The sequence below is a fragment of the Echiichthys vipera genome (genome assembly GCF_963691815.1).
Source record: "Echiichthys vipera genome assembly, chromosome: 15".
NCBI classification, from domain to species: Eukaryota; Metazoa; Chordata; class Actinopteri; order Perciformes; family Trachinidae; genus Echiichthys; species Echiichthys vipera.
The window spans coordinates 13,581,916-13,608,305 of NC_139840.1; the positions used below are offsets into that span (position 1 = coordinate 13,581,916).

Genomic DNA, 26,390 nt, shown 5'->3' on the forward strand with positions numbered 1-26,390 from the left:
TTTTTCTTCCTCATTCTTTTTTTGTTTTGTAAAAACTTTAGTCTTTTAGATGTTGCTGTTTAGAACATAGTTTAGACACAGCTGTAAACTGTCTGGAGGTAAAAAAACAAAAAAACAAAAAAAACATGCAGACGTATCACTATGAAATCTGCATATACTAGGCAATCCAAGGTAGGTTATCTGGTCTGTGATAATTACGTTCGCCAGTAGGTGGCGACAATGCCACACCACAAGATGTTTAATGGTCCTGCTTCAGAGGAATTCTGTGTCTCAAAAAACGTATTCAAAATGAGCAAAGGTGGGAATAAAACAACACGATTCCGAATCTTGCAATGGTGTTTTGTTGTTGAATGTGTTTGTAGAGTCTTTCCAGACACTTAAAGCCGAGGGTGCTACTAGCCGTCCTGCTCTCTTATCGATTTGTTGGGCTGTTTGTAGTTTTTACGTCGCCTGCCAGGTTTCGCTTTTGAACGAGGACATCGAGGAAATCCCGGAACCCCAAAGTACCCTAGCGTTACTTGGCTTTTTTTAGGTAAGCTAACAGCTTTTACTCCAGCTTTGTTGATATTTGATAGCGTGAAAGAGTGTAGCAGCTTAGAATATCATGTTGTTTTGTATGGTGAAGACGTTGTTTAACGCCACGAGGAGCTAAGTTTGTCTTGTTTCCCGAAACTTTCAGATACATTAGCTTACATCAACAGTCTGTCAAGGTGTTTTGAACGTTATGGACGATTGACTCACAACGCCTTGTCTTCCAGTTTGTGCCCTCAGCATTTAGCATTCGTTGTGTTTCACTGTTTTATCCCCTTTGTTATGGGTTTTCTTTTTTTGCCGTTTTATTGTGACTTCTCAGCAGGGATGGCCACCGCGCCAGAGTCTTCTCTTCACATGAGATCGGCTGATCTGATCAAAAAAGAGGCCCTGGACTACGGAGGGTTTGGAGAAGTGTACCTCTGCTACCATGTCACCCTCGGCCAGGTGGTGTTAAAGACCATGTATACAGGCCCCATTCGCAACGAGTAAGTGTACTTGATCTGTTACTATGTGCAGTGTGTGTTGGGTATTCCCCCCCTAACTTGAATCATGTGGCTCTCTCACCCTGGCAGGATACTTCAGGCAGTCTCTCTCTCTCTCTCCTCACAACTCACCGATGAGACTTTTGACAGGATGTTATATGTTATTAATAGAAGAATTCTTCGCAAACCCAGTTTGGTGTCCAGGCTGTGCACATTTTTTTTTTTTTTAAAGATCTGGTTTCTAATAACTTCCTGTAAACAATGACAGGCGTGGTTTCAACAGAAATGCGGATGTATTTGTCCAGCAGCTCTTTTTCTTAACAAACATTTACAGCCTTTTATTTTGAAAAAAAAACAACATTATTGCTGTTTTTCTTCCAGCCTTAAGATGTTATATCCTATATTATATTATATTATAATATATTATATTATATTATATTATATTATTAGATTCCGTGCAGAAGTCATCCCAAAGCGATAAGTCTAAGTCTAATAGGTCCTGCGAGGGTTGCACATGTGCACATTTTCTTCTGAATTTTAAATCTGTACGTCATTTTATGATGACAACGATACTGTGTTTAATGTGGACCAGTCACATCATAAGATGAGATAATTCTTTATAAGTAGTGACATTTTCAGTGTTAAAGCAGCAAAAGAGCATTGTGAAAATAACAATAGTAAAAGTAGCTTAAAACAGTATAAAAAAAATAAAGATTTAAAAAGGGCTTGTAACTGTTAAAACATCTAGAGCATGACTTTTATAAAAAAAAAAAAAGTAGTTTCAGATTAGTGCATCCCTCCGTCCCGCCACTAAGCCCACTCTAAGCCTCAACATGATCCAAGTTATTCCACTTGTCTGGCAGATATCAGGTTGTCACTATTTTTCTTCCCCCAGGGAGAATAAAAGGTCACTGATGAAGGAGGGAAGCATCATGGCAAGCCTGAACCACGAGCGGGTGGTCAAATTGCTAGGTGTGATCATGGAAGATCGAGACTGCTCACTAGTTATGGAGCTCATCCCCAGAGGCAACCTATTGGTTATGCTTGAGACGGTCAGTAGGTTTAATATGGATAGCTGCACTGATTCAGAATTAATGTCTGTAACTCCAGTAGTTCCACAAGATTTAATCAATGGGTTGTAGCCTTCAATAACTCCTAGTATTTTTTTATATGAAAGGAGAATTTAATACACTACATTATTCCCAGGTTTCTGTGCCAATATCCATCAAAGGCAGAATCGTCTTAGAGATTTTGGAGGGGATGGTGTACCTCACGGAGAGAGATGTCATACACAAGGACATCAAGCCGGAGAACATTTTAGTCGACAAGGACTTTCACATCAAGGTATATTACACACAGAGGCCCGTGACACATTTGTGATTCTTACAGCAAGCATGTAATGTCATGTTAATCCAAGTTTCTTTTTTCTCCAATGTGTTTTCTAGATAGCAGACCTTGGCCTGGCCACCTGCCAGACATGGAGCAAACTCACAAAGGAGGAGTACCGCAGGAAGAGTCGTATGGGCCGATCAGCAGGGGTGAGAGGTGCCGGCACACTGAGCTACATGGCCCCTGAGCACCTCGAGAGTATACATACAGTTTCCACCGAGAAGTCTGATGTCTACAGCTTTGCCATTGTCGTTTGGGTCATCCTCACAGGGGAGGAGCCATATGCAAGTGAGTCGGGGATACCCAAACATGCCCAAGTCCTACTAATAAGATATATTTTACACATGAATAATTAAATGATGAGACACCACCTGGTTTATTGTCTGAGTTTTTGGTTTCGCCGGTTAAACAGGCCAAATTCATAATTCCTAATTACAGGTAAAAGTCATGCACGCAACCAAAGTAAAATGTCTTTTATATGTCCAGATGCAAGGAGTGAAGAACAAATCAGCCGGTGTATCCAAAACGGTGACCGACCTGCAGAGAACCTTATTCCAGATGACACGCCTGTAGAGATAATTCAGCTCATGAAGAGATGCTGGGATGGCAATCCACTGCAAAGGCCAACGTTTAAAGGTTAGTTTTAGCAATAGCATAACATATATAGACAGGCCAATATATGTTGCGATTATATCACAACATACCACGGCCTGTCATGAGCTATTGCTTTTATAAAATGGTCATCAACCATGGCAATATGAAAGTTATAAACATATTCCAATTTTAAATACATGTTTATTAACAATGTTCACAATAAAATAGACCCTCCTGGGCTTGTTTTCTACACATACCGCAGCGGTTGCTATGGCACGTAAAGTTAGCTTACACTAGCAGCTAGCATTCACTAAAAGAAGAAGAAGAATTCCTTTATTAATCCCGCAAGGGGATTATTATTATTATTATTATTATTATAATTATTATTATAATTCACGTTACACACACACAGGCCCGAAATACACACATGCACAAATAGGACCTATATACACATGCAATAAATGGAGAGATGACAGAGCGAGGGGGCTGCCAATGGATCGACGCCCAGAGCAGTTGGGGGTTCGGGTGCCTTGCTCAACAGCACCTTAGACTGCTTTACTACTTTGAAGAGAGCATTATAATGGCTTCAGTTTGACGTCAGATAGGGCTGTCTGATGACAAGGTAATGGTTTTTTTCCCTCAGATCTTGAGTTATTCAATTGCAAAGAAATTAGACGTCATGGCCATTATGTATGTGTATAATGTGGATCAGTGGAATATGATATTCAAATCTTTCATTGTTGTTTTTTTTTAAAGATTTCTAGACTTGATTTTATATTATTTTATTTAACGTCTGTTACTTAGCAACTATCATGCCCATGTAAAAATATTATTATGATATTGTGGTAACATACAATTTTGCTGCTATTGACGGAAAATTAATATATACAAACGTTTTTTTTCTTCCTCAAATGTATGCGTACAAATATCTTAAAACATACAATTTCTAATGTGGTTATTCTTCTCATCCTTTTCACTTCCCTTTCCTTTCCTTTCCTTGCAGAGAGCTACAACTTCTTCCTTCCTTTCTACACGGAAAAGCTTGAACCACATGTAGAAGAAGACGTACTTGTTCTGAGGGTAAATATAATTTCTTTAGGATTTCATGAAGTAATACTAAACAGTTGATTTCAACGGCAGTTAAGATGAAGCCAAATAAAAACAAAGTAGTAGAATTTCTGAGTATTTCATATCATGATTTCTCCTTCTGATTTGTATGCAGAAATTATATGAAGGCCCAGGCGAACTTGTTGACAAGATGAAATCTTTATCAGTGAGCCAGGATTATTTTTCGTCAGGTAAGCAGTGCTGGTAATCTTGATGGCCTGAACATATTGCACACACATATTGCTTTTAACATTCAATGTTCGAAATGGTCACAAAGCTAAAGAAAATGTTGAAAAGGATTGAGTGGTTTTATTGCTTTACCTTCTCTATTTACCTTGCAGATTGCCCAGCACCTTTGCTGAGTTCAGACAGAAGTGTACCTGAGCCAGTTGAAGCCAGTATTGAGGACCTGCATGACATCCAATATGAGCCACCCGTGGAGTCTGTTCAGACAGACGCTAAGGCAGTCAGCAGCCCCTTGGCTTTGGAGGAGAAACTGGATCAGGAGTTTCAGTACCACAAGTTTGGTAGCTATAATAGGGAGCACCAGCTTGATACTGCAAACAGCTACCAACACAACAACTCATATCCTGTCTTCCAAAACCCTTCGGATCACGCTATCAGGCAACCAGAACCAGACAGACCTTCTTATGCATCCTCTGTCCACTCCTGGACAAAAGCTGAGCCGGTGCAGCCCACCAGCCACGAAGAGGTTTGTCATCGCCCTACTACTGGTCTCTATGACTCCATGAACTCTTCTACACCTACTCCATCCCACTTGCCAATGTCTGCCAGCGCCCCTTCTCTGTCACAATTTAACCAGCAACCCTACGACCGGCAGCAGTCCTGGCCGACTTACCCAGTGTCTGATACATCTGCTCCCGACGTTAGTCCTGGGCGTCTCTTGGCGTCTTCCAAGAGCTGCTCGCAACAAGATCAAGGTACACGCAAACATTTTCTATTTGATTTAAACACGTCTTCAGCAAATTTTAGATGTAGATGCCTGACACGTATTTGAGTGACTGCATTTATGTTCTTTTTCCAGGATCTCTTTACATTCATAATGCCAGTGGGATCCAGATTGGGAACAACAACAGGATGAGTATCCAAGGTTGCGATTCCCTCAATAGTTTACCTTCTGTCACCTTTCCCATCAACGAAGGCATTGTGAAATATGGTAAACCTTAACATTTCTTTCATGTAACAGTTATGATAGTTTGTCTCTGCACTTTTGTTGTTGCTCAGTTTGCAAACACAATTGTTTATTATTAGAGCTGCAACCAACTGTTTTCATTATTTATTAATCTGCAGGTTATATTTCTTCCATTACTAGTTTTTACCATAAAATGTCAGAAAGTAGTCAAAAATGCCCCAATCACAGAAGTTTTATCTGATCAACTGTCCAAAAGATAAAGGGATCCAGTATTATTATTATTATTATTATTATTATTATTATTGTTGTTGTTGTTGTTGTAACACATTGAAGGGTAAATTAAATAATGCAGTACACAATTGTAGGTTTCAGGTCAGATGAGTAGTCCAGACACAGCAGTATTCAAATCGTCCATGGCAACAGTGTTTTCTAGTTCAGAAAACATTTAAACTTGAAACAATAAAAATTGAACAAATACTTGCCCCAATAGATGTACAGTATCCTTTGTGTTTATTCAGAGGATCATGCTGTGACTGAGGAGCACCTGGATCTGCTGAGGGACAACATCGGAGCCAGATGGAAATTGTGTGCGCGGCGACTGGGCCTGACCAGTGTTGAAATAGAGACCATTGAGCACGATTGTTACCGTGATGGCCTGCCAGAGATGGTGCACCAGATGCTGGATCGTTGGAAAATGAAGGAGGGAAGTATTGGCTGCACAATTGGGAAGCTTTGTCGAGCTCTGAAAGGCAACATAAATGTAGACGTCATCCAGAAAATATTGGACGCATGCGGTTCTTCCTTCTAAATCTGATACACTTTCTACCTCACTTTCTCAAAATGATTTACCACCTATGATGGTCACATTTTGTGAACGTTTTCAAACATTTGAAGGCTCCCTTTGGGCCGAACAAAACAAACAAACATTAATTTTGTTTTTATGTGCCGTGGATATAAAAATCATCTCTGTCGTCCTAAAATGCAATGTAAACTGTTGTTTGTCTTGTAGGCTTGGGTGGTGTCAAGGTATTACTGTATACCAGGCTATTTACAAATCCTAAAGGTATGATTTTCAATACTGTCAAAAATACAGACACTGGCAGTCTTAGGAAGTGCCCATATTTAGGATCCTACTTGTCTGAAGGTAGAAGCTGTTCCTGAGCCTCACAGTGCTGGCCTGGTGTATCTGATACCATCTTCCTGACCTCAGCAGGGAGAAAATGTCGGCTGTGATCTTTAATGATTCTCCTAGCCTTATTGAAACACGTGGTCTAAATATCCTGGTGTAAATAGGGCAGAGCTCCACCCATGTTCAACAGAACGACCCACTCTTGTCAGGGCCTTGTGGTCCTGTTGGTAGGCTGTCGGTGTCATACATGCTACAATGAATTTTATCTCCTGCTGCTAAGGTTATACGCAAAAAACATCATATTCCGTACACCCCAGTGAAATGTCAGGATGGTATGACAAAATAGATACTGTCCTAGCCTATTGTGTAGCTGAAAGCATTGAAAATGGCATTCGGAAAAAAACAACAGCTCAACCCAACTGTATCACTGTCCACTGTTTTTATAGGAATTATAGCGTTACTGAACACTGTCCCTCTCTCTCTGTTACTTTGATAAAATGATCACTTGGATTGACTTTTAGTGTGACACTTTTATAGTGCATTTTCAAATGACTTTTTCTACCAAATGTATCTTTATGAGCATTACACAGGAACATGGCCTGGGTTAAGATTTTTCTTATCATCAATTTCAAAATCATTGTTTATTTTGTAATTTACTATAACGTAATAATGGCCTCTTTCTTATTCATGTGTCAGATGATATGTTGTAGTTGACATGTAAGACTTATTACAAGGGTAATATTTTTTAATACAAACATTACCAATTGAGTTTTTCACAATGATTGTTTTATGGAAAAGCCATTGAGTTTGTGCATGGTTACTGTAGCTTTTACTGAATAATGAACCTATATGCCGGGACAATCAAATGAAGTGTGGTAAACATTTATTTCAGCCCAACACCAACAGTCACAAAATAGGTAAGATCAATGAGTCTGTGAGAAGCTGAAGACATATGTATTCAGGTAATGGAGGTATGTGCAGTACTCCAGTAATACATGTGTATGTACATGTTGTCATCGATATGGTTCAGTAGGGATCAGTGGACAATATATTCACATGCACATTGAATTATGTCCCCTTTAAACTGAGACCTGCTGTAGATAGGTGCTTCCATTTCCCCAAATTACAGTTTCTCACATTTTCATTTGTTCATGTCTTGTTTCATTACAAAGTTCAAATTTGGGGGCTGGATCTTACAGTGGCTACTATCATGTAGCTCTCACTACATGATAGTAGACTGATGTGCAACATCACAAAAAAAGCTTTGTGAATAAACTGTGTGTAAATATGCTATGATATTCCATAACATGTGTGTTTCATACATTTTTTTGCACGACACAACTTGAGCTATTCCTATTTTTTTTCTCTATAAGATCAGACTTGCCCTCCAACTATTATAATATTAACATATCAATATAACAAAAACATGAAAACATCTATACGGCTGCCACTTCTGAACATCTCAGACTAGACATTGACTATAGCTGTATTCTAATTCCGGACTACAGTATGTGACAGAAAAGTGACACAAAATAGTACGCTCAAAAAAGTTTGACTTTGCTCTTGATGGACATTATTCTCCCACAGCGCAATGCATTAATAAGTACGACTATAGTCTGAATACAGGCATTTTTTATATGATAGTATGTTATAGAATGTGGATAATTTCCCCTGAGAATTAGAGTTTAAACAGCAGTGTGTTTGGCCACATAATCTACTTTTAATCCCCCAAATAGACATGTTGTATTTGATAAGACTGTTTGAACTCCCATTTAATGGATTACATAACGTGATGATAGTGTGCTAGCCACTGCTGTTTCCACCTGGTGAGTTTAATCTCTCCAATAAACACAAAACGCTTAAACCCTCCCGCGCCATGAATGATCATCGATAAGGTCCTGGGATACAAATGTAAACTTTCCAGTTTCATAACAGTAATTGCATCCATGTTCTATCAGATTTACGGATGCTGTTAAAATGGTACCCTGTTGATAGATAAAATCAAATTGTGTGCTTTTGTTAACACCTTGAAACATGAGACCTACCACATGATGAAGTAATTAAGAAATTGGTGAAACATTAGAACTCATGAAATGACAAAAGACCCATGGGATAAGATGATATGAGCCACATAGTTTGAGTTGTCAGTGTCCTGAGTGATTGCTTAAAACCCATTCCAGTCATGTTTACTTTGCACAGTAGATTTACACACAACATTTACAGACTACATGAATTCAACAGTATTTCTCCACTAATGACTTTATCTACAGCTGCATATTTGTATTGTATCAGTTTGTTTTTATGTTTCTTTCCCCTTCTCCTTCAGTGACAGAAATATATACAATCTTGTTAGGCAGTCAACGAAAGAAATATTCAGTCTTTGTTGTACACATAATAAAGAACGATTTGAAGTTCACACAATGCAGGTAGATAGACAATATTTTTCAGTGCCATAGACATGGTATTATACAGCAGCACTGTCTTCTTCACAGTGTGTGTACATAGATAATTGGTCAAGCACCATAAACGATATACCTGCAGTTGCCATGTGTAAACAACATTCAGGCCGGCATAGTAAAGGAAATGTTAACAGCTTTTGAAGTGGGATGGCTCCCAATTTTCATGTAGACATACTAGTATGCTGCTCCCTGAGGCTTATCTACGGGTTAACTATGATAATGCTAGCATTATCTTTCACTGAATACTTTCAAAAGGTCTCTGAATCAGAACTACAGATGAAACACTGGGACTTTTTTTTAACAACTTTCATGAGGAAAGAAATAAATGGAAAACTTCCAAACCTATCCATCTTGAGCCACTCACCCTCAAACGTCAATACGGCAAGCCAAAAATGACAATTTAAATATGTATTAAGTGCAAATATTACAAAGGCAACATACTTAGATTGGCTGTGGGTGCAAAGTAGGTTGCAAATGAAATGCCCTTCACATTAAAGCTGTCAGCATTTAAACTAAAAGCTATTCTGTCAAATTAGCCAAATAAAAGCACAGTGGGTGACAAAAGATAAGTTACATGGCTTCTGCCCAAACACTCAAGGAGCATATGGTACATTGCTGAACAAGATTTCCTGAAAATATAAATTAAGTAATTCCACACCTGAACCTTTGAACATAACTTGCAAAAATATGTCCACAGATATGTTGTTAACATTGTAAATTGAGAGAAATGTCAGGGCCAGGCCACTTTTGCATGCCCTGGAACCATCTCTAAATTAATATGGAAGTTGTCCATTTCTGGCGTCTTTTTTGTACACGTGATGGCCAGCAGAGACTTCTTGTGGCACACGCTTAGTGTCTTCTGCTTATGTGTTTGCGGAACTGGAGTGTCTCGATCCTTTGGTGAGTCTCCATCGGCAGCAGGGTTAATGACGCTGCATATTTGAGGGTAGTGTCTTAAGCATTTGAAAGCGTCCATGCACTTCTCACAACTGTGGTCCTTTAACGCTACTATAGGAGGTTGAGCAGAGGAGTCAGATGAAGGGAATTGGTTGGTCTGTCTGTGGATCGAGCGTAGTCCGACTCCGATATCTGGGTTGGTGCAGCAGAGGCATCCCTTTAGACATGCATGGCATAGAGTACCCAGGTCCCTGCGCATCAGCGTGCGGATGTTCGGCCTCAGAATTAGATAGATGATTGGGTTGTAGATGGTGGAGGACTTTGCAAACATGGCTGGTAGGGCAAATGCCAGAGGAGGGATGTTATCAATGTGTCCAAAGGCAGCCCACATGGACACAACAGCATATGGACTCCATGCCGCAAAGAAACCTATGCAGACAGCAACACTTAGCTTGCAGGAAAAAGATCACAGAAGAAAAACATGTAATTAATGTCTTTTCTTTTCTTTTTTTTAAGATACATTTTTGAAAAAACTAATTAGCTTTTGTTAGCCAGGAGGAGGAGGGTAGAAAGTTGGGAAGGGGCCTTTGTTTTATAGATTCTGTAATTCTATTTATGATATAGAGGTACAAGCTGTATCTGGTTTTGCCAACACAAATAATAGTTGTTAGTAGAATCCATTCATTGTTGGCTTTTGTCCTTTCCTAGTATTTGATGACAATAATATTACATTTTAGTTATATAGAGCTTTCATATTGTAATACTCTAGGACACAACACACTACATATACAAGTCACACAACATACGATGTGTTTGGGGAGACAGTTGCAGAGGGACAGGGCAGCTATGGAGAAGGACATATATTATGTCATCAGACTTATCCTTTAAAAGCACAAGATGCATTATAAACAGTGACTGGCTGGTATGGCTTACTGAATTTATGTCCGTAACCTCAAAGGTTTATTAACTAACATCAGTCAGAGACTACATGGGCAGAGTCAGAAGTATCCTTATGGAGAAGGGTATATGATGATGACCATTTATCAGCAAAGGCAGCAGTAGCTTCCCATCCATTTCAGTACAACTAGAGCCAATTCCTGCTAATGAGAAGCTCCATCACTGGAGGATCAATTCAGGTCACTGAGTGAAGAACTCTCCGGAGGACTCTTTTCTCAAATGAGGAGCTTTGATATTTTACCTCTGATCTCCAGACTTAATGAAAAGTGTAAAAGCACTTAGTCATATATTAGCCAAGGTATCTTTTTGCAAGATTTATTTTATATATAAGTAATTATTTATGTTCATAAGACTTTCCTCTTACCTTAACAATAATTGTCTGGATGCCGCTCATGTGCGTCTTCCTTGACGCATGCTGCTCCATATTCTTGCGGGATGCATGTACTGTGACCAGAATGCTTGTGTAGGATGCTACAATAATGCTGCACGGAAGGATGTAGCAGAAGGTGAACAATGCCACAGTGTAGGAGCGTGCTGCAGAGTGCTGATTGGACCAGCGCCAGTCGATGCAACAGGCGGTGCCATAAGGCTCTGGCCCATATTTACCCCAGTGGGCCAACGGGGAGCAGGCAAAGAATAGGGCATAGACCCAAGCAAAGGCAATGAGCTGACGGCCGTGAACAGAGTTAAACCTGTTTCCTGGGAAAACACATTAAGATTTTATTATCCATGTAGTTAGTAATTATTTATTGATTTCTACCTATCTTTACGTATATGCACTATTTTTCAAGCCATTTGACAATGGAATGTGTATATCATTTGGGAAAAACATGATAGTTGTCAAGGAAAAATGTTATCATATAGAGCGAACATCTGAAACTGCAGCAACAGGTGAAAGATAAGGCCTCTGAAGCTAGATAGGGTGATTGAATAACCAGTGCTGTTATCATTACTGTCAGCAAATTAAAATGAAATGAGTGCTTTGGTAAATATGCAGGGGGTGAGATATGAGACTGCGATAAATACAATTAACATAGGTCCACATTTTAAAAGGGAGATCTAAAATGACTGATAAAGCGGCTCAACATTTTTTTATTTGATTATCGAGGGATCTGTGTAGAAACGCTATTATGACATTACATGAGAAAACACAATTTCTTGAGGTCTTATAGAAGGCCCCGTTGCACTGCATTAACCAACATCACAAGTTATACGTATTGAGAGTTGTCAGTCATCAAAGAAAGACTAATGTGCAGTGCTCTTTGGTGGGGATTAGCATTTTTGTTTCCTTCCACAGATAAATCAACAATCAACCACTTAGGGATGTGAGGCAAAAAATAGCTTCTTTGAAGACTTACCATAGAACGGATAACAGACTTTCACAAAGCACACCATGCTTAGCAGGGTTAGTGTGGACAGACTGCAGATGCCAAACAACATGCCACAGAAAGCGTATACGGAGCACACTGTTTTCCCATACAGCCACCTGTGTAGGAGGTTATGTGAGAAAGGGAACAAAGCAAAGAGAAGATCAATGAGAAAGAGAGAGTGAGAGTGAAAAGAGGAGAGTAGCACGAGCATCCACTCCATATCTGTGAACTTACAGGCAATCACATGGCTAACCAACCATATATTTAAATGAACCATGAAATAGGAAAGGGAGTCTGAATTAAAAGCAATACCTACAGTATAAAAAATCTCCATATAGCACATGGTTTCACATGAATATATCCCATTCTCTGGTGGTGATAAAAAGCCCTTTACCTTTGTTTCTTCGTTTGATATCTGTTAATGCGTGTGCCATATTTAATACCTGTGGTAGAAGCTTGAAGTTATTGCCATTGGGTAGAGAGACAGAGTCAAGCCCAAGTCACTAACGGCTAGGTTGATGATGAAGTACTCGGCGGGTTTCAGGAGTTTCTTTTTCTTGTAGGAGACATACAGCAGCGTGCTGTTGCCTAACACTGAACAGAAACCTGCAGAAAAGAACAAATGTTTTTTAAAGTCACACACACACACACACACACACACACACGCGCGCACACACACACACACACACACACACACACACACACACACACACACACACACACACACACACACACACACACACACACACACACACACACACACACACACACACACACACACACATCTTTCAGATGCGGTAGCATTTCCAAATTTAAAGATATTGTTATAATATGAAATAAGACAACCTAAGGGATCCATTAGTACCAACCATGTCATGCTAGCTTGTCAGGAAAGGGGCTAAATGACACTCCAATGTTAGGATCAAATTTGGTGAGGCATGGCCATTTCCATTGCCCCCTGACCTCAAGATAGTATCTTCAATTTACACACATGACTTCTTTGTGGACAAAAAAAACATGCAGTGTTTTACCTTTTCTAAAAAAATATGTATTTGAATATTTCTGCATACTGGGGTCCCTTAACAGTTTTGGAGTTGCACGAATTGGGTGTGACTGAAAAGCTGAGACTCTTGAGGATTCAACTGTATTCATGTGTGATGATGTTAGTCCCAATAGTAGCCATTTTATTGTATTGAGACCATTTTTGGAAACATGTCACTGTATAAAATGACCTATTAAGACCTCAAGGATAATCACAGCCTCGGGAAACTTTACAACCACAAACTAGAATCCAAGGGCATTCAGAGCTATATTGATAATTAGAACTGTTTTCTGAACAGTTTCTAGAACAGAAGTGCTCACCATCCAATGACAGAAAAATGCGATTATTGCAGAAATCTCCAAATGTCAAAATGTTTTAACATTTTATAGATTCTTGAGTGTTAAAAAACATGTTTAAATTCAGCACCAAACCTGTGTAGCACATGGCCCTGTGAATATTCTCATTTGTCCAGGTCATGGTTATCCCCAAAGCAATTTCAGTCAAAAGCATCTGACCAGGCTGGGACTGGTCCAGCTGTGGAGATCCAGCTATTTATCTTCCACACCAGATAGTTGGACCAGTCCCAGCCTGGTCAGTGGCGCAATGAACTGTTGAAGCCTCTTGGATGAGAGGTGAAACGTCTTCAAATAACCAAGTCCAGTTGCTTTAGACTGAAATTGCTTTGGGAATGTGTAGCACATGATATAAACCCCAAAATTGCTGCAAAAACTTCAGACATAAATGAGCATGGGAATGCTATCATAAACTTCCATTGCAATGTTCTAATCCCTTATACACTTTCACAATTTATTAAATTGATTATTTTTCATTTATGCTTTATGACTTGAACAACGTGATACACAGTGCTGCATCTCAAAATACACTTTTTTTTGTTGTTGACCTGAACATGCCCTGTCTCCCACCCCAGAACCCTTTAACCCTTTATGGTAAGAGATTAAATTAGCAATCACTATCAGTAAACAACAACTTTGCCAAAATACATCTCATATTAAAACTATTTTAGTTTTTTTGTTCCCACAGTGTGCAGCCTATGGAAACTTTGGCATGATTTATTTATTTTTTTCATTACACAAGCCAGCCATAGACTTTGTTATCAGAGGCTGATTACATTGTCGTGTTAGAAGCACAGATACAACATGTACAGCGGCACCACCAGCTGCCTCACTGGGTCTGTACATTGATGTGTGCATTTGAGGAAGGATAGACTTATGCGGAGGTATAATTTCATAGAGTAAATATAGATGAAGTGATACATATACCTGGCAGGTTTTATATATAGGCAGAAGTGGAATGCATATAACTTAGTAACACAGTTGAGAAAAAAATCAACATGCTTCCAACGCTTCTCAATGCGCTGTCTTGCTTCATGCTGTTATTCATTTCAGCCTGTGCAGACGAGTAGGAAACTCATTGACAGAATTATTAGTGTGACTAACACTTTATCGTCTGTTAAGGAATACAAAAAGACAAATTAGGTGTGAATTTCAGGAGATTTTACTCACCAAAAACTGAGTATACCACAGCCACGGTTATATCCAGTGTCACAGGTATGTTGGAGTGGAAGGCGATGTCTTCATCTAACAGCGCCATCTGAAAACTGATCCGTTTTTTAAGAGCAATGTTAAGGGTTGGTCTCGCTTAAAATATATCCTGTACTATTAATCTGTGTACTTTAATTCATTAAAATCAGGATTTGAAAATCACTGCCTGTGGGTGAAAATTCATCAGCTTGGGTCAGAGGGCAGTCAATGGATTTAATGAATGCTTGTGATTCTATTAACATTTTCGATGTCAACCCAACTGCATGTCATATACACATGTCTCTAATATAAAGGAGAGGACCAATACATTAATTTGTCTTTAAGCTGCCCATGTGATCCCATCATCAACACTCAATTTCAGTGTTACCATGCTTCTTAAGCTGTGACTGACAGACATAGATCAGTGGATGACAGGAGGGTCAATAAATAGGCTGATAGGTAACAGGGAAATGCACCTTAAACACTTCCTAAGTTGTTATCCCTGTGGTTAGCAGCCACATTATTGGATTTTCAGTCATCTGAATTACAGCAGCCCTTCGAATTCCATTTTTATAGCCAAATCGTAACATTGAGTCTGGTTCTTGTTGGCTGGTATTTCTTCATTCATAATTGCTCCGCAGCTGAACCTTAGTATTTTCAGGCTTGTATTATTGCTCTTATTGCATAAATATCCCTCACTATTTAAAAATAGCCCCCTTTATAATGCACACTGTGCTGTATAAGCATATGTGATTACTTTAATGACATAATATTGCATTAGTTGATCATGGCATTAATCAAATTAACAGTCACATGAACGCACAGCTCATTGTTTTCTTGTTAACGTGCAGCAGATTTGTGACTGATTTATCCTCCCATTTCACATTTATTCTCTATCTCCATATATGTACAGTATGCATGCTGTCTCTCTCCTACTGCAGGACCCCCTGGTCATCTGTTGCTGTTTTGTCTGTAGTATAGAAAGTGGATAGACTATACAGTATGTGTTCTCTGTCCTGCACGACACGTTTAGCGGGCAGCAATTAACAGTCTACGCATTACCTTGATAGACAAACTCTCCCTTACCATGAATATCTTAGTCAGCTAGATTTTCTAAACTCTGAGAGAAAGCTATGTGGGGGTGAATAAGTCTAGTTTTGCCCACCAACACCAAAAATAAACTACCAGGTTTACCCTTACTGTGCCTTGTGCATTATTTCCCAGTCTGGTTATAGGCTATAGGCTGCTCAACCGCACAGGTTCTTGTCAGTGAGCTAATCTTTCATGGTTGCGTGTAAAAGTGGGAGAAAACACAGGTGTTAAATAGGGCCAGGCACAAAACGCGTCCAGACGCACTGTTAACGCACGCGTCGTCGGCTCCAAACTGCTACACCGAACTGAATGTTTAGGAGCTTTAATTAAACGGCTCAAAACACAACTCACTGATGGAGGACTAGAGAAAGTAGTAAAGAACAAGCAGATTCAATTTATTTTAAAAGGGTCAGGGTCCAGAGACAGACAATCCACATTGGAACTGATTCATCCTGTGTTGAATTACAGTTTTGGATATCCTTTAATAACCATCCAAACTCGCCTCTTCCGGAACTTAATATAAGCGAGTGCAAACGGACGGCGCACCCTATCCGAGATCACCAATAATGCGTAAACGTTTCTATGTATTTATATGTCGCCTATTTATAAGCCGAGTTTCGGCGTTTTCATGACCGATTTACTTTACAGTATTTTAATGGTATCCACCATTTAGACTTAAATTGTTAACAAGACCACATGGTGAAAATAAAATTGCCTTACCCCGAATTGCTTAAATCCGCGTCCTCTAATGCTGCACTTGATCCAATCAATGTTGCAGTAAGTTTTCAAAATAGATTTGTTTGCGCCAAATGAAGTCCCAGAGATGTTCTTCCTCCTCTCAGCAGCGGCTATTCCAGAGAGCGTATCACACTCTGCACCTCTGTGCGGACAGACAAGCAAGTGGCTTTACTGTAATGAGCTGGAGCTCCACATCCCCCAAACTGCAAGCTGCTCTAATCAATTAATGACGTTAATAACAAATGAATCGTTAAAATGCCTTTCGTGCATCTTTATTTTCTTTACTCTAAACAAAGTAGCTCAGTTTTATGAGTGCGCACTCTCCCTCAGCCTCCACCCCATTCATAAATGCTCCAGGTGCTTTGAATTATCATTCACAAATGACACAATACATAGTCTCTGGAAATGACTTTTACAGTTCCATTGGGAGCTACTGTACATTTTTATGAATCTGGCATTCCTACAGGTAATTAAGAGTCCTCAATTAACTTAACACGTGCATGTCTTTGGACTGTGGGAGGAAGCCGGAGAACCCATAGAAAACCATGGAGAACATGCAGAAGGTGCATGTGTAGTTCAATTTACTACATAGAAAGATGGATAGATAGATAGATAGATAGATAGATAGATAGATAGATAGATAGATAGATAGATAGATAGTGTAATGGATGTCTGCCACCCTCTGACGGTTGTTTTATTATTATTTAATGATGTAATCTTCATTTCCTTTCTCAAAACATAAAAAAGCATAATCTGAGGTCAATGAACATAACATGGGACTCGAACCTACAACCCTATCGTTCCCAGCCAAGTTCTGTTAGAACTCCTCTTTTGACCTCATCACCCAACTGTGATAAGGTCATCATAGAGATGGCCTGCAGTTCATATGTAGGTCAAACAGAAGCATGTTTCTCTGCACTGAAAGCAGAGAAACATGCTTTAAAACAACTCCTTCCCACAGAAAAACTCTGACATGTATTGGTAAAATGTCTTCACTTTGAGCATTATAAGAGTTTGGTCAAAGGAGATGCTTTTTTTGTGTGGGAAAAGTTCAAAATGACTGCTAAATCACAGTTTTAAAATCCTGGAGTTTTCTGTCTTCGGCCGTGAATCCTGAAAAGATTCAGGATACTCAATGAGAGTAGGAAGGCAGTTCTCTGTAGTTTGAGCCACATAATTAAAACATTATAAGTCCTAGTGCTACATTGAGCACATTTTCTGAAAGAAGACAAGAATGCCTACTAACATTAAACATAAACTGGGACTATAGGAAAACTGTAAAAGATATGAAAGAGAAAAGATAAGGCCATATAGGTCAAAGTCTTGCGAACCGTTTAAAGTTGGCACCTTGGCTAAGAAGATGATTTTTTTTAAAAAGCACTTATATATAGCACTCTATAGGTCCGCTTATTTGAAGCTACCGCACCTACTTAATAACTTGCTCTTCTGGTTTGTACCCTAAATTAAATCATTTCCCCCTGGGATTATTAAAGTATTCTGATTCTGATTCTGATTCTAATTGTTGAATGCATTTATTGGAAGTTGCCTTGGACAAAAGCGTCAGCTAAATTAAATGTAATGTAATGAAGTCTGTGAGTGGAAGTATATCAAAATCAAAAGAAGCATGTTTTAAATTATTTAAAGCTGATCTCCATTGGTTTGCATTACTAAAAAATATGAAAAAAAGCTAAATATATAAAAAAAATATGAAAGGCAGAAAAACATTAAAAAAATCAGCACGAGAGCTGAAAAGGCTGAATATTTTGATAGCTGAATGGTTGTTGTAGCTGAAAGTATGCAGCAGCTAGAGGCGACTGAAAAACATACAGAAAAATCGGGGATAATAACAATAAACCTTAGGATAGCGTAGGCTGGAAATGCTCAAAGCATTTGCATTGACAGACAAGCATAACCATCGGAACAGTAATAAGAAAAGTATGTGATGACTATCATGTCACTCCCCTACAGTGATTTCAATTCAATTCAATTCAATTCAATTCAATTCAATTCAATTTTATTTATAGTGCCAAATCATAACAGAAGTTATCTCAGGACACTTTACAGACTAGGTAAAGAATGAATGCACATTTTAATGTTTTGAACTAATGTCCCCCATACTCCCCTTTTAATTCCCCTTAAGTAACTTTGAAAGTACATACAATATGTTTTCACTCTGTTTGACAAACACTACATAGCCTGTAAAGTATTGGCTCATTTGAGCACATCATTTATCACACCACAGGGGACAGCCAAGTGATATATTCAAACCCATTTTTATGGCATTTTGTTCACATTTCTCCATAATTCAGCATGAACATACTGTAACATTTAATCCTTAGAGACCTTTCTTTTGCCCTTTATTGGAATGCGTTTGTCATAATATACTTGCCTAAGGCCTGTATTTAAACAAAACAAAAATATTATAAATATATGAAGATCCATCCATCATTAATATCTTTTTATGTATATTTCTATAAAAATGTTGTTATTGCGATGTAGTAAAAACAGCCAATAAATTGTGTTACAGTAATATTTATAACATTTGGCCTATGCTATACGTGTTTTTTCTGTTGCACAATGTCCATTTTTTGAATGCTTTAGTGGTGATCAAGTATGGTACACATCTGTTTGGATAATCGTTACCATTGTGTCAGCAATGATGTGCTATTTTTCATAAGCCTGTACATCTATACTTTTCATAACTAGAAATTGCATATCCTTCACAAAAACATAAATGGCATGAATCACAGTGAGTCAAAGGACACATACAGTATAGTGTCACTTAAAAACTAATTCTGAATTTGTCTCAAAAAATTAAAAATGGAAACAATCCAATTTGTCACACCTTGAAACCGTGAATTATCTTTAAAAGAGCCACACACGGTGAAAACTATTGCTATGCTCTGCACACGTGAAGTTACACACACACACACACACACACACACGCACACGCACATGCACACGCACGCACACACACGCGCACACACACACAGATTAAGGCTGGAACTGATTGAGCAAAAGCATGAGATGAAAGCTGTATTCAAGGTGTAATGGTGTCGTCAAAGAATTAAGTGTGATGCATTCACAGAGGGTAGAAATAAATGAATATTCACAATAAGATAAAATACAGCGTGGACATCAAAGTGGTCTTCGGGAAAAAGAATAAATGTTTAACACAAACTTCTGGTGAGAAAAAGCTGCTTTTTACAGAGGATTGGGCAGAATATTAATCATGCTTTTTGCTAAAACAGGGAAAGAAATCAGTTCTGCAGGTTTGGTTGGTCATAAACCAAAATATTGGACAGAATTCAATTTTGACCTGATGATAGTGCTAGTTGAAAAGTCAGGGTGAAACTTAAAATACAATTGAAATTCAATACTGGGCAGCATCAGTTGGAATGTGCTTAGGGCATTCTTGAAAAAAAAATGCTCTTAGTGAAACTAGCGTCTGAATAAATAAGGGTGAGAAGAAATGTATCACCGCTTGCACAAGCATTTGTTACTCTTCAAAATATTATACGCATAATTAACCTTAGATATTACATTTAGGCTTACACAAGGGGTGTCCAATCCTGCGCTTGGAGGGCCGCTGCCCTACATGTTTTAGGTTTCTCCCTGCTCTAACACACCTGAGTCTAATGATTATCAAACCTGTGATAAGTTTCAGCTGCTTGATAATGTAGGTGCAACCGGCATCCAAAGATGATTGTTCATTTTCTGGATTAACTCGAACTGTCAGTTTGATTACAGTAGGCCCACAGCCTGTTGGAACAATGACCTCAAAATGCCTTCACCCCCACAACAGGTCACACCCAGGTGTGAATCCTCCAAGGCACCCAAACTGTTCATTGGCTGAATTGACCCCCAGGTGATGACATCATCCGGGCCTATATAAAGTGGAGCCCCCATCTCTCGCCCTCTTTCTACTGACTCTTTCTACTGGCCTCTTTCTACTGAATCTTTTCTACTGGATCTTTCGACCGGATCCTCCTGCTCTTCTCCAACTCTACGCGTCCCTGCGGATCCAGGAGACCAGCTGCCCGCTGTCCCCTCGGCCCTGGACCTGGCCTATGGCGTGGGATCACCACAAAGGTTAACCAACCGGTTATCCTCAACTGAGCACAGCACAGAGCGATCCGAATCCTCTTTTGCCTAAGAGCCACAAATAAGACAAGAACCTCTTCACCACGGAGCTTCCTTTCTTCACCCAGCCACTGGCATCATGCAACGCAAAACATCTCCCATCTCATGGACTGGTAATTAATCACCAACTGGGCATTACTACATGTTATAGGACTTTATGAACGGCTAGAAATCATTGTAACTTTGTCATAAGAACTGAGAGATCAGGCTTCCGGCCTTTGTGTAACAAAGAGAATGTTCACACCTTCTTCGAGCCCCCACCTCTTCTCTTTGTCTCTCTCTCTCACACACACACACACACACACGCACACACACATACACACATACACACAAACATACGTTTGCTGTTAGCTTTAGTTAGTTTATTGTGTTTTGTTTGTTGCATTTATTAATTTGTTAATAAATGTTTGTGTTTACCATATGTCTGATTATTTAATATTACACAAAGATGAATGAGCCAGCTTCTACTAAGAAAAGAACTTCTTAAATCCTTCAACTAATTAAACTATTATATTTATCAGTGTTAAACCCTTAGTTAGTAGTTTAATATATTACATGAGACTTTAATATTAGTTATCACTCCGTCTATGACGGTGGTGCCCCGAGGAACTCTGGTTTGACTAGAGTCATTTTTATTATTATCTTTGATAATTATTGGTGATAACTAATATTTCCTTGATTAACGGTAAGTTTATTGAGAATACTCAATCTCATAATCTGAACGTGAGTCAAGGCACTATATTTGATTGGTTCTCCGTGTGACGTTTTTAATAAATTGAAGTTATTCATTTTTAGTAATTTTTCTTTATTAATTTTCCTTATCAAATATTTCATTTGATAGTCACTATTGATCCAATTAAACCCAAAGTACCTACATTGGTGCCCCGTGTGAGGCTTAGTTATGTTGGCTTGGCAATAATTCATAATTGTGTGATATTAATATTCGTCATATTTTTGGACATTTTACAATTTTTGGATTTTTCATCCAAAATTTTCCAAAAGTCGTTCCATTTAACCCCACTTGTCTTCCACAGGAGTAGACATCCAGCTGTACTTACAAACAAGTACAAAGTGGTGTTATTTGATTAATTCCAAATTTAGCTAAAGCGATTTGAGAATATTGATAACCTCTGTAAGCCTGATAGTTACCCTTAAGATTTTGCTATTGCTGCTAGCTATTGAAGTTTGGTTTAGCATTGATATATCACATATTCAATGCAATCCAATGAGTCTTGTCAGAAATTGTTGCTAAATTAAGTGCTCCTTCCCCTTAACTCATAGCGTGCCCCCGGCCCTATGAACCCGAGAGCGTGAACTGTTGGAACTGCCTTGCATTTCAACCTGAGTGGAGATAGATAGAGCCACAGTGTGCTACCAGCCCTGTGAAATAAAGTTACATGCCCAGCTGTTTCTTCCACGTGTCTCAGCTTGAGTAGTACTTTATAGATATTATTCCCTGACTGACTGCCCTGCATCTCAGTTAGTGTAAATTCTGGTCCCAGAACCACATGGTGCTGTAGTTGCCCCTCCCCGCGCAGGAAGCAAGCTACCCACAAAGTGTAGATGAGAGGAACTGTTGTTTTAGGCTAGTGTACTACCCAATTTACATCACAAGGTGTCTGCCAAGCAACACCAGAGCCAAAACAATTGCATTGTTGTACTAGACAACAAGTTTAATCTCACCTTCCATTTTAACACAATGGAGAACCCAAGTGTAGAGAATTTCATTTCTTCCCTAGCACAGGGCCTTAAACCTGGCTACCCTGAGTTCATTAACACATTGAACTTAAGTGAGTGCAGGAAAGAAATAGACTCCCTTCTCAGCGACACATCAAAAGGGTCTGTGGTGAGATGTTTGCTCCTGAACTTCCACCGGCAAATTCACATTGTCTGTCAGAGCAAAACAGCATTAGAAAAGGAGATAGAATCCCTTAAAGCTCAAAATGCTAATCTCATTAGTGAAGTTCAGATAGCAAATCACAAAGTCCTGCGTTATTTAGAAGATTTGCACTCAGCAGAGTCACAACTCTTCTCCCACAAAAAGGAATTGTTAGGGCTTAGATCAGAAACTCTTGCCCCATCAAAGTCATTCAGCCTTGCTGATTCTGGCCTTTCAAATTCAAATTCCTCCCTCAATGAGAGATTAACGCCCTCTCCAGAGCAGACCAAGGAAGTTCAGTCCTGCTCTACCTCCTCACAGCATCACTTTGAGAGTGATGACAGAGCTAGCATAGTCTTGCCTTCACAAACGGTGACCTCACAACGTCCCCGCCTTGAAGAGCTTGAGCTTCTAGCTAAAGATATGGATGTGTTTGATCCAGACAACTGCGATCATAACATTGAGGACCATTTTAGGGAATTAGATCAAAATCTAATTGACCTGCCCAATGCAACACAGAGAGAGAAAGTTAAACTTGTGTGGAAAACCAGCTCAAAAGCTGTCCGCAAAGTTATACAGTCTCAACCTGCCAGAGTCAGAAATGACTACAATGAGCTCCGTCATGCACTGACAGAAGAATTTGCTTCTACTGCAGACGAAATCGCTTCTTTGGTTGCAGCTAGTCAAATAAAACATTCCCGTCAAGAGAGTCCCAGAGACTACTTTAGACGTTTGAGACACGTATACTTCCAAGGAAGGAATGCACCAGGCTTAGAAGAGAACCCAACTTTTAAGTCCCTGTACTTGCAGAATCTTCATCCTTGTATACGTACGCACGTTATTCTTGAGACAAGAAAAGATAACCTCTCTCTTAACGAGGTTAGGAAAATAGCACAGGTGGCTTGGGAAACTGTTGTCAATTGCAAAGCAAGGGAAACAACATCTGCTTCCAGCAGCTCAAACACCGTGAGGTCACACAGACCTTCTGTCTCAGAACCCCATCCTCAGAACAGATCGAAAGGGGGGGACAAAACACAGCATAGGGACGCAGAGCGTAAACGCCATGTCCGCCAGCTGCCACGGGATAGTCATGCCCAGAGCAGGAGCTGTAGAAGGCCATACTCTGAGATCCTGGCCCAGCATAATGACCTGCCAAACCACTGCTCAGATGATGACCACAGCATCTCTGACCGCAGCTCAGAATCCGACAGTGACAGTGCCTCTGAGTGTCTTTCTGTACACGGCTACAGGCAGCGTTACAGCCCTGAGCCACGAGTTAAGAAGAACTTCAAACAACAGAGCTCCAGAGTCCGCTCCTCTCGGTTTTGTAGGTAACAGTCCTTCTGCACTGATAGTAAGATTAATGCAATCTCAGCAGCCTAACTTTTCTTACAGTTAAATTGGTAAACTTTGATTTGTTAGCAGCCGCAGCAAACTCAATAAGACCCAAATTGTAATTGGACTTAACACCTTGTACAAACTTTGCAAATACTTTTGGATCAACTCCTTGTATTTTGTAATAAGCTCACTGGTAAACACTAGTTTAGGACACATCTCATGATTGAAGCACCAGTCATACACCTGTCCTCATGCAACTGACAGCTGCATATCATCTGTATGTCACCCTAAGTCATTTACATAACTAACACTTCTGTTCTCACTAACCTGAAGAGTAGCTGAGAAACAATGTTTATTATGTATTTCGTATAGTGCCATTGTCATGTTTAGATTTTGTTTTGTAGCTTTTGTTCTTGCCTAGTCGAGATATTAGTAGTGTTTAGCCAATTCCCAGTTGGTGAAATAACTGCCCAAAACGTTGGAAACACTAAATGAACTGACAAATGAACTCTATACATCTATGGACTGTGAAAGATGCCCTTAAAACCGCACATCGGGTGCAGTCTCAAGGACATCGGGGGGATATGTAGGTGCAACCGGCATCCAAAGATGATTGTTCATTTTCTGGATTAACTCGAACTGTCAGTTTGATTACAGTAGGCCCACAGCCTGTTGGAACAATGACCTCAAAATGCCTTCACCCCCACAACAGGTCACACCCAGGTGTGAATCCTCCAAGGCACCCAAACTGTTCATTGGCTGAATTGACCCCCAGGTGATGACATCATCCGGGCCTATATAAAGTGGAGCCCCCATCTCTCGCCCTCTTTCTACTGACTCTTTCTACTGGCCTCTTTCTACTGAATCTTTTCTACTGGATCTTTCGACCGGATCCTCCTGCTCTTCTCCAACTCTACGCGTCCCTGCGGATCCAGGAGACCAGCTGCCCGCTGTCCCCTCGGCCCTGGACCTGGCCTATGGCGTGGGATCACCACAAAGGTTAACCAACCGGTTATCCTCAACTGAGCACAGCACAGAGCGATCCGAATCCTCTTTTGCCTAAGAGCCACAAATAAGACAAGAACCTCTTCACCACGGAGCTTCCTTTCTTCACCCAGCCACTGGCATCATGCAACGCAAAACATCTCCCATCTCATGGACTGGTAATTAATCACCAACTGGGCATTACTACATGTTATAGGACTTTATGAACGGCTAGAAATCATTGTAACTTTGTCATAAGAACTGAGAGATCAGGCTTCCGGCCTTTGTGTAACAAAGAGAATGTTCACACCTTCTTCGAGCCCCCACCTCTTCTCTTTGTCTCTCTCTCTCACACACACACACACACACACGCACACACACATACACACATACACACAAACATACGTTTGCTGTTAGCTTTAGTTAGTTTATTGTGTTTTGTTTGTTGCATTTATTAATTTGTTAATAAATGTTTGTGTTTACCATATGTCTGATTATTTAATATTACACAAAGATGAATGAGCCAGCTTCTACTAAGAAAAGAACTTCTTAAATCCTTCAACTAATTAAACTATTATATTTATCAGTGTTAAACCCTTAGTTAGTAGTTTAATATATTACATGAGACTTTAATATTAGTTATCACTCCGTCTATGACGGTGGTGCCCCGAGGAACTCTGGTTTGACTAGAGTCATTTTTATTATTATCTTTGATAATTATTGGTGATAACTAATATTTCCTTGATTAACGGTAAGTTTATTGAGAATACTCAATCTCATAATCTGAACGTGAGTCAAGGCACTATATTTGATTGGTTCTCCGTGTGACGTTTTTAATAAATTGAAGTTATTCATTTTTAGTAATTTTTCTTTATTAATTTTCCTTATCAAATATTTCATTTGATAGTCACTATTGATCCAATTAAACCCAAAGTACCTACAATAACGAGCACATCATTAGAATGAGGTGTGTTAGAGCAGGGAGAAACCTAAAACATGCAGGCCATACTATCCCGTGGCCCTCCATACTATCATTGGTAGAACTGGATCCAGATAGTACGCTTATTTTTACATGAAAATACTCCACTAGATTCTTTCATTCCCATATCAGATTTCAAAGCTTTTTACATGATATCACGCCTTGAAGGATTTTCTTCAAATGTGGCACGCATGTCCACTTGGACACAAATATTCCTAATTATGACATGTCCATGTCTAATAGGATAAAATGCTGAAGTGATGATGTTTTGTATCTTAAAGGTCAAAGGTCAACTTCACTGTGACATAATGTTTCTGTCCATTATTCAACGTGATAACTCAGGTACAGAAGTGGAGACATTTGGTCAGATACTGAATTGGTGACACTCATCTTTAAAACTGTGCAGATTCTATATATCTGTGTTTCTGGGTTTGAGGATGTGAGTGAAGCATCCACGTTTTGCCTAAAAATAATAATAATACCTTGAATCAAATTCCGTCAAAGTCTTCACTACATATATTATGTAAGTCTGGACAGTTTGGATGTTAATTGCAGCTTGACTTCTCAGGTTACTCTGAAAAAA

General features: G+C 39.4%; 2 protein-coding genes across 3 annotated transcripts; one reads left to right on the top strand and one right to left on the bottom strand.

Moving 5' to 3' along the window:
- The first annotated feature begins 486 nt into the window (after nt 1–486).
- On the top strand, nt 487–7,663 carry ripk1l (receptor (TNFRSF)-interacting serine-threonine kinase 1, like). Of its 2 annotated transcripts, XM_083927889.1 has the most exons (11): nt 487–532; nt 854–1,019; nt 1,912–2,068; nt 2,223–2,360; nt 2,462–2,693; nt 2,892–3,041; nt 4,003–4,079; nt 4,222–4,297; nt 4,448–5,047; nt 5,152–5,283; nt 5,778–7,663. In XM_083927889.1, the coding sequence occupies exons 2-11, from the start codon at nt 859–861 to the stop codon at nt 6,065–6,067; spliced, it is 2,013 nt and encodes a 670-aa protein (XP_083784015.1). In that variant the 5' UTR covers nt 487–532; nt 854–858; the 3' UTR covers nt 6,068–7,663. The 2 variants fall into 2 exon arrangements, with proteins under 2 accessions (XP_083784015.1, XP_083784014.1); XM_083927888.1 differs by lacking the exon at nt 487–532 and having other exon boundaries at nt 766–1,019.
- Nucleotides 7,664–9,577: 1,914 nt separating this feature from the next.
- opn7a (opsin 7, group member a) lies at nt 9,578–14,724 on the bottom strand (the record flags this gene model as incomplete). Its single annotated transcript, XM_083928127.1, has 5 exons — nt 9,578–10,195; nt 11,066–11,400; nt 12,060–12,187; nt 12,515–12,677; nt 14,637–14,724. 5 exons carry the CDS (start codon nt 14,722–14,724, stop codon nt 9,578–9,580), a joined length of 1,332 nt encoding a protein of 443 aa, XP_083784253.1.
- Between the last annotated feature and the right edge of the window lie 11,666 nt (nt 14,725–26,390).

Coding starts and splice junctions, on each gene's coding strand:
- ripk1l (XM_083927888.1), top strand. CDS start 814: ATGGGTTTTCTTTTTTTGCCGTTTTATTGTGACTTCTCAGCAGGGATG. Junction 1,020..1,911: donor ACAGGCCCCATTCGCAACGA/GTAAGTGTACTT, acceptor TTCTTCCCCCAG/GGAGAATAAAAGGTCACTGA. Junction 4,298..4,447: donor CCAGGATTATTTTTCGTCAG/GTAAGCAGTGCT, acceptor TTTACCTTGCAG/ATTGCCCAGCACCTTTGCTG.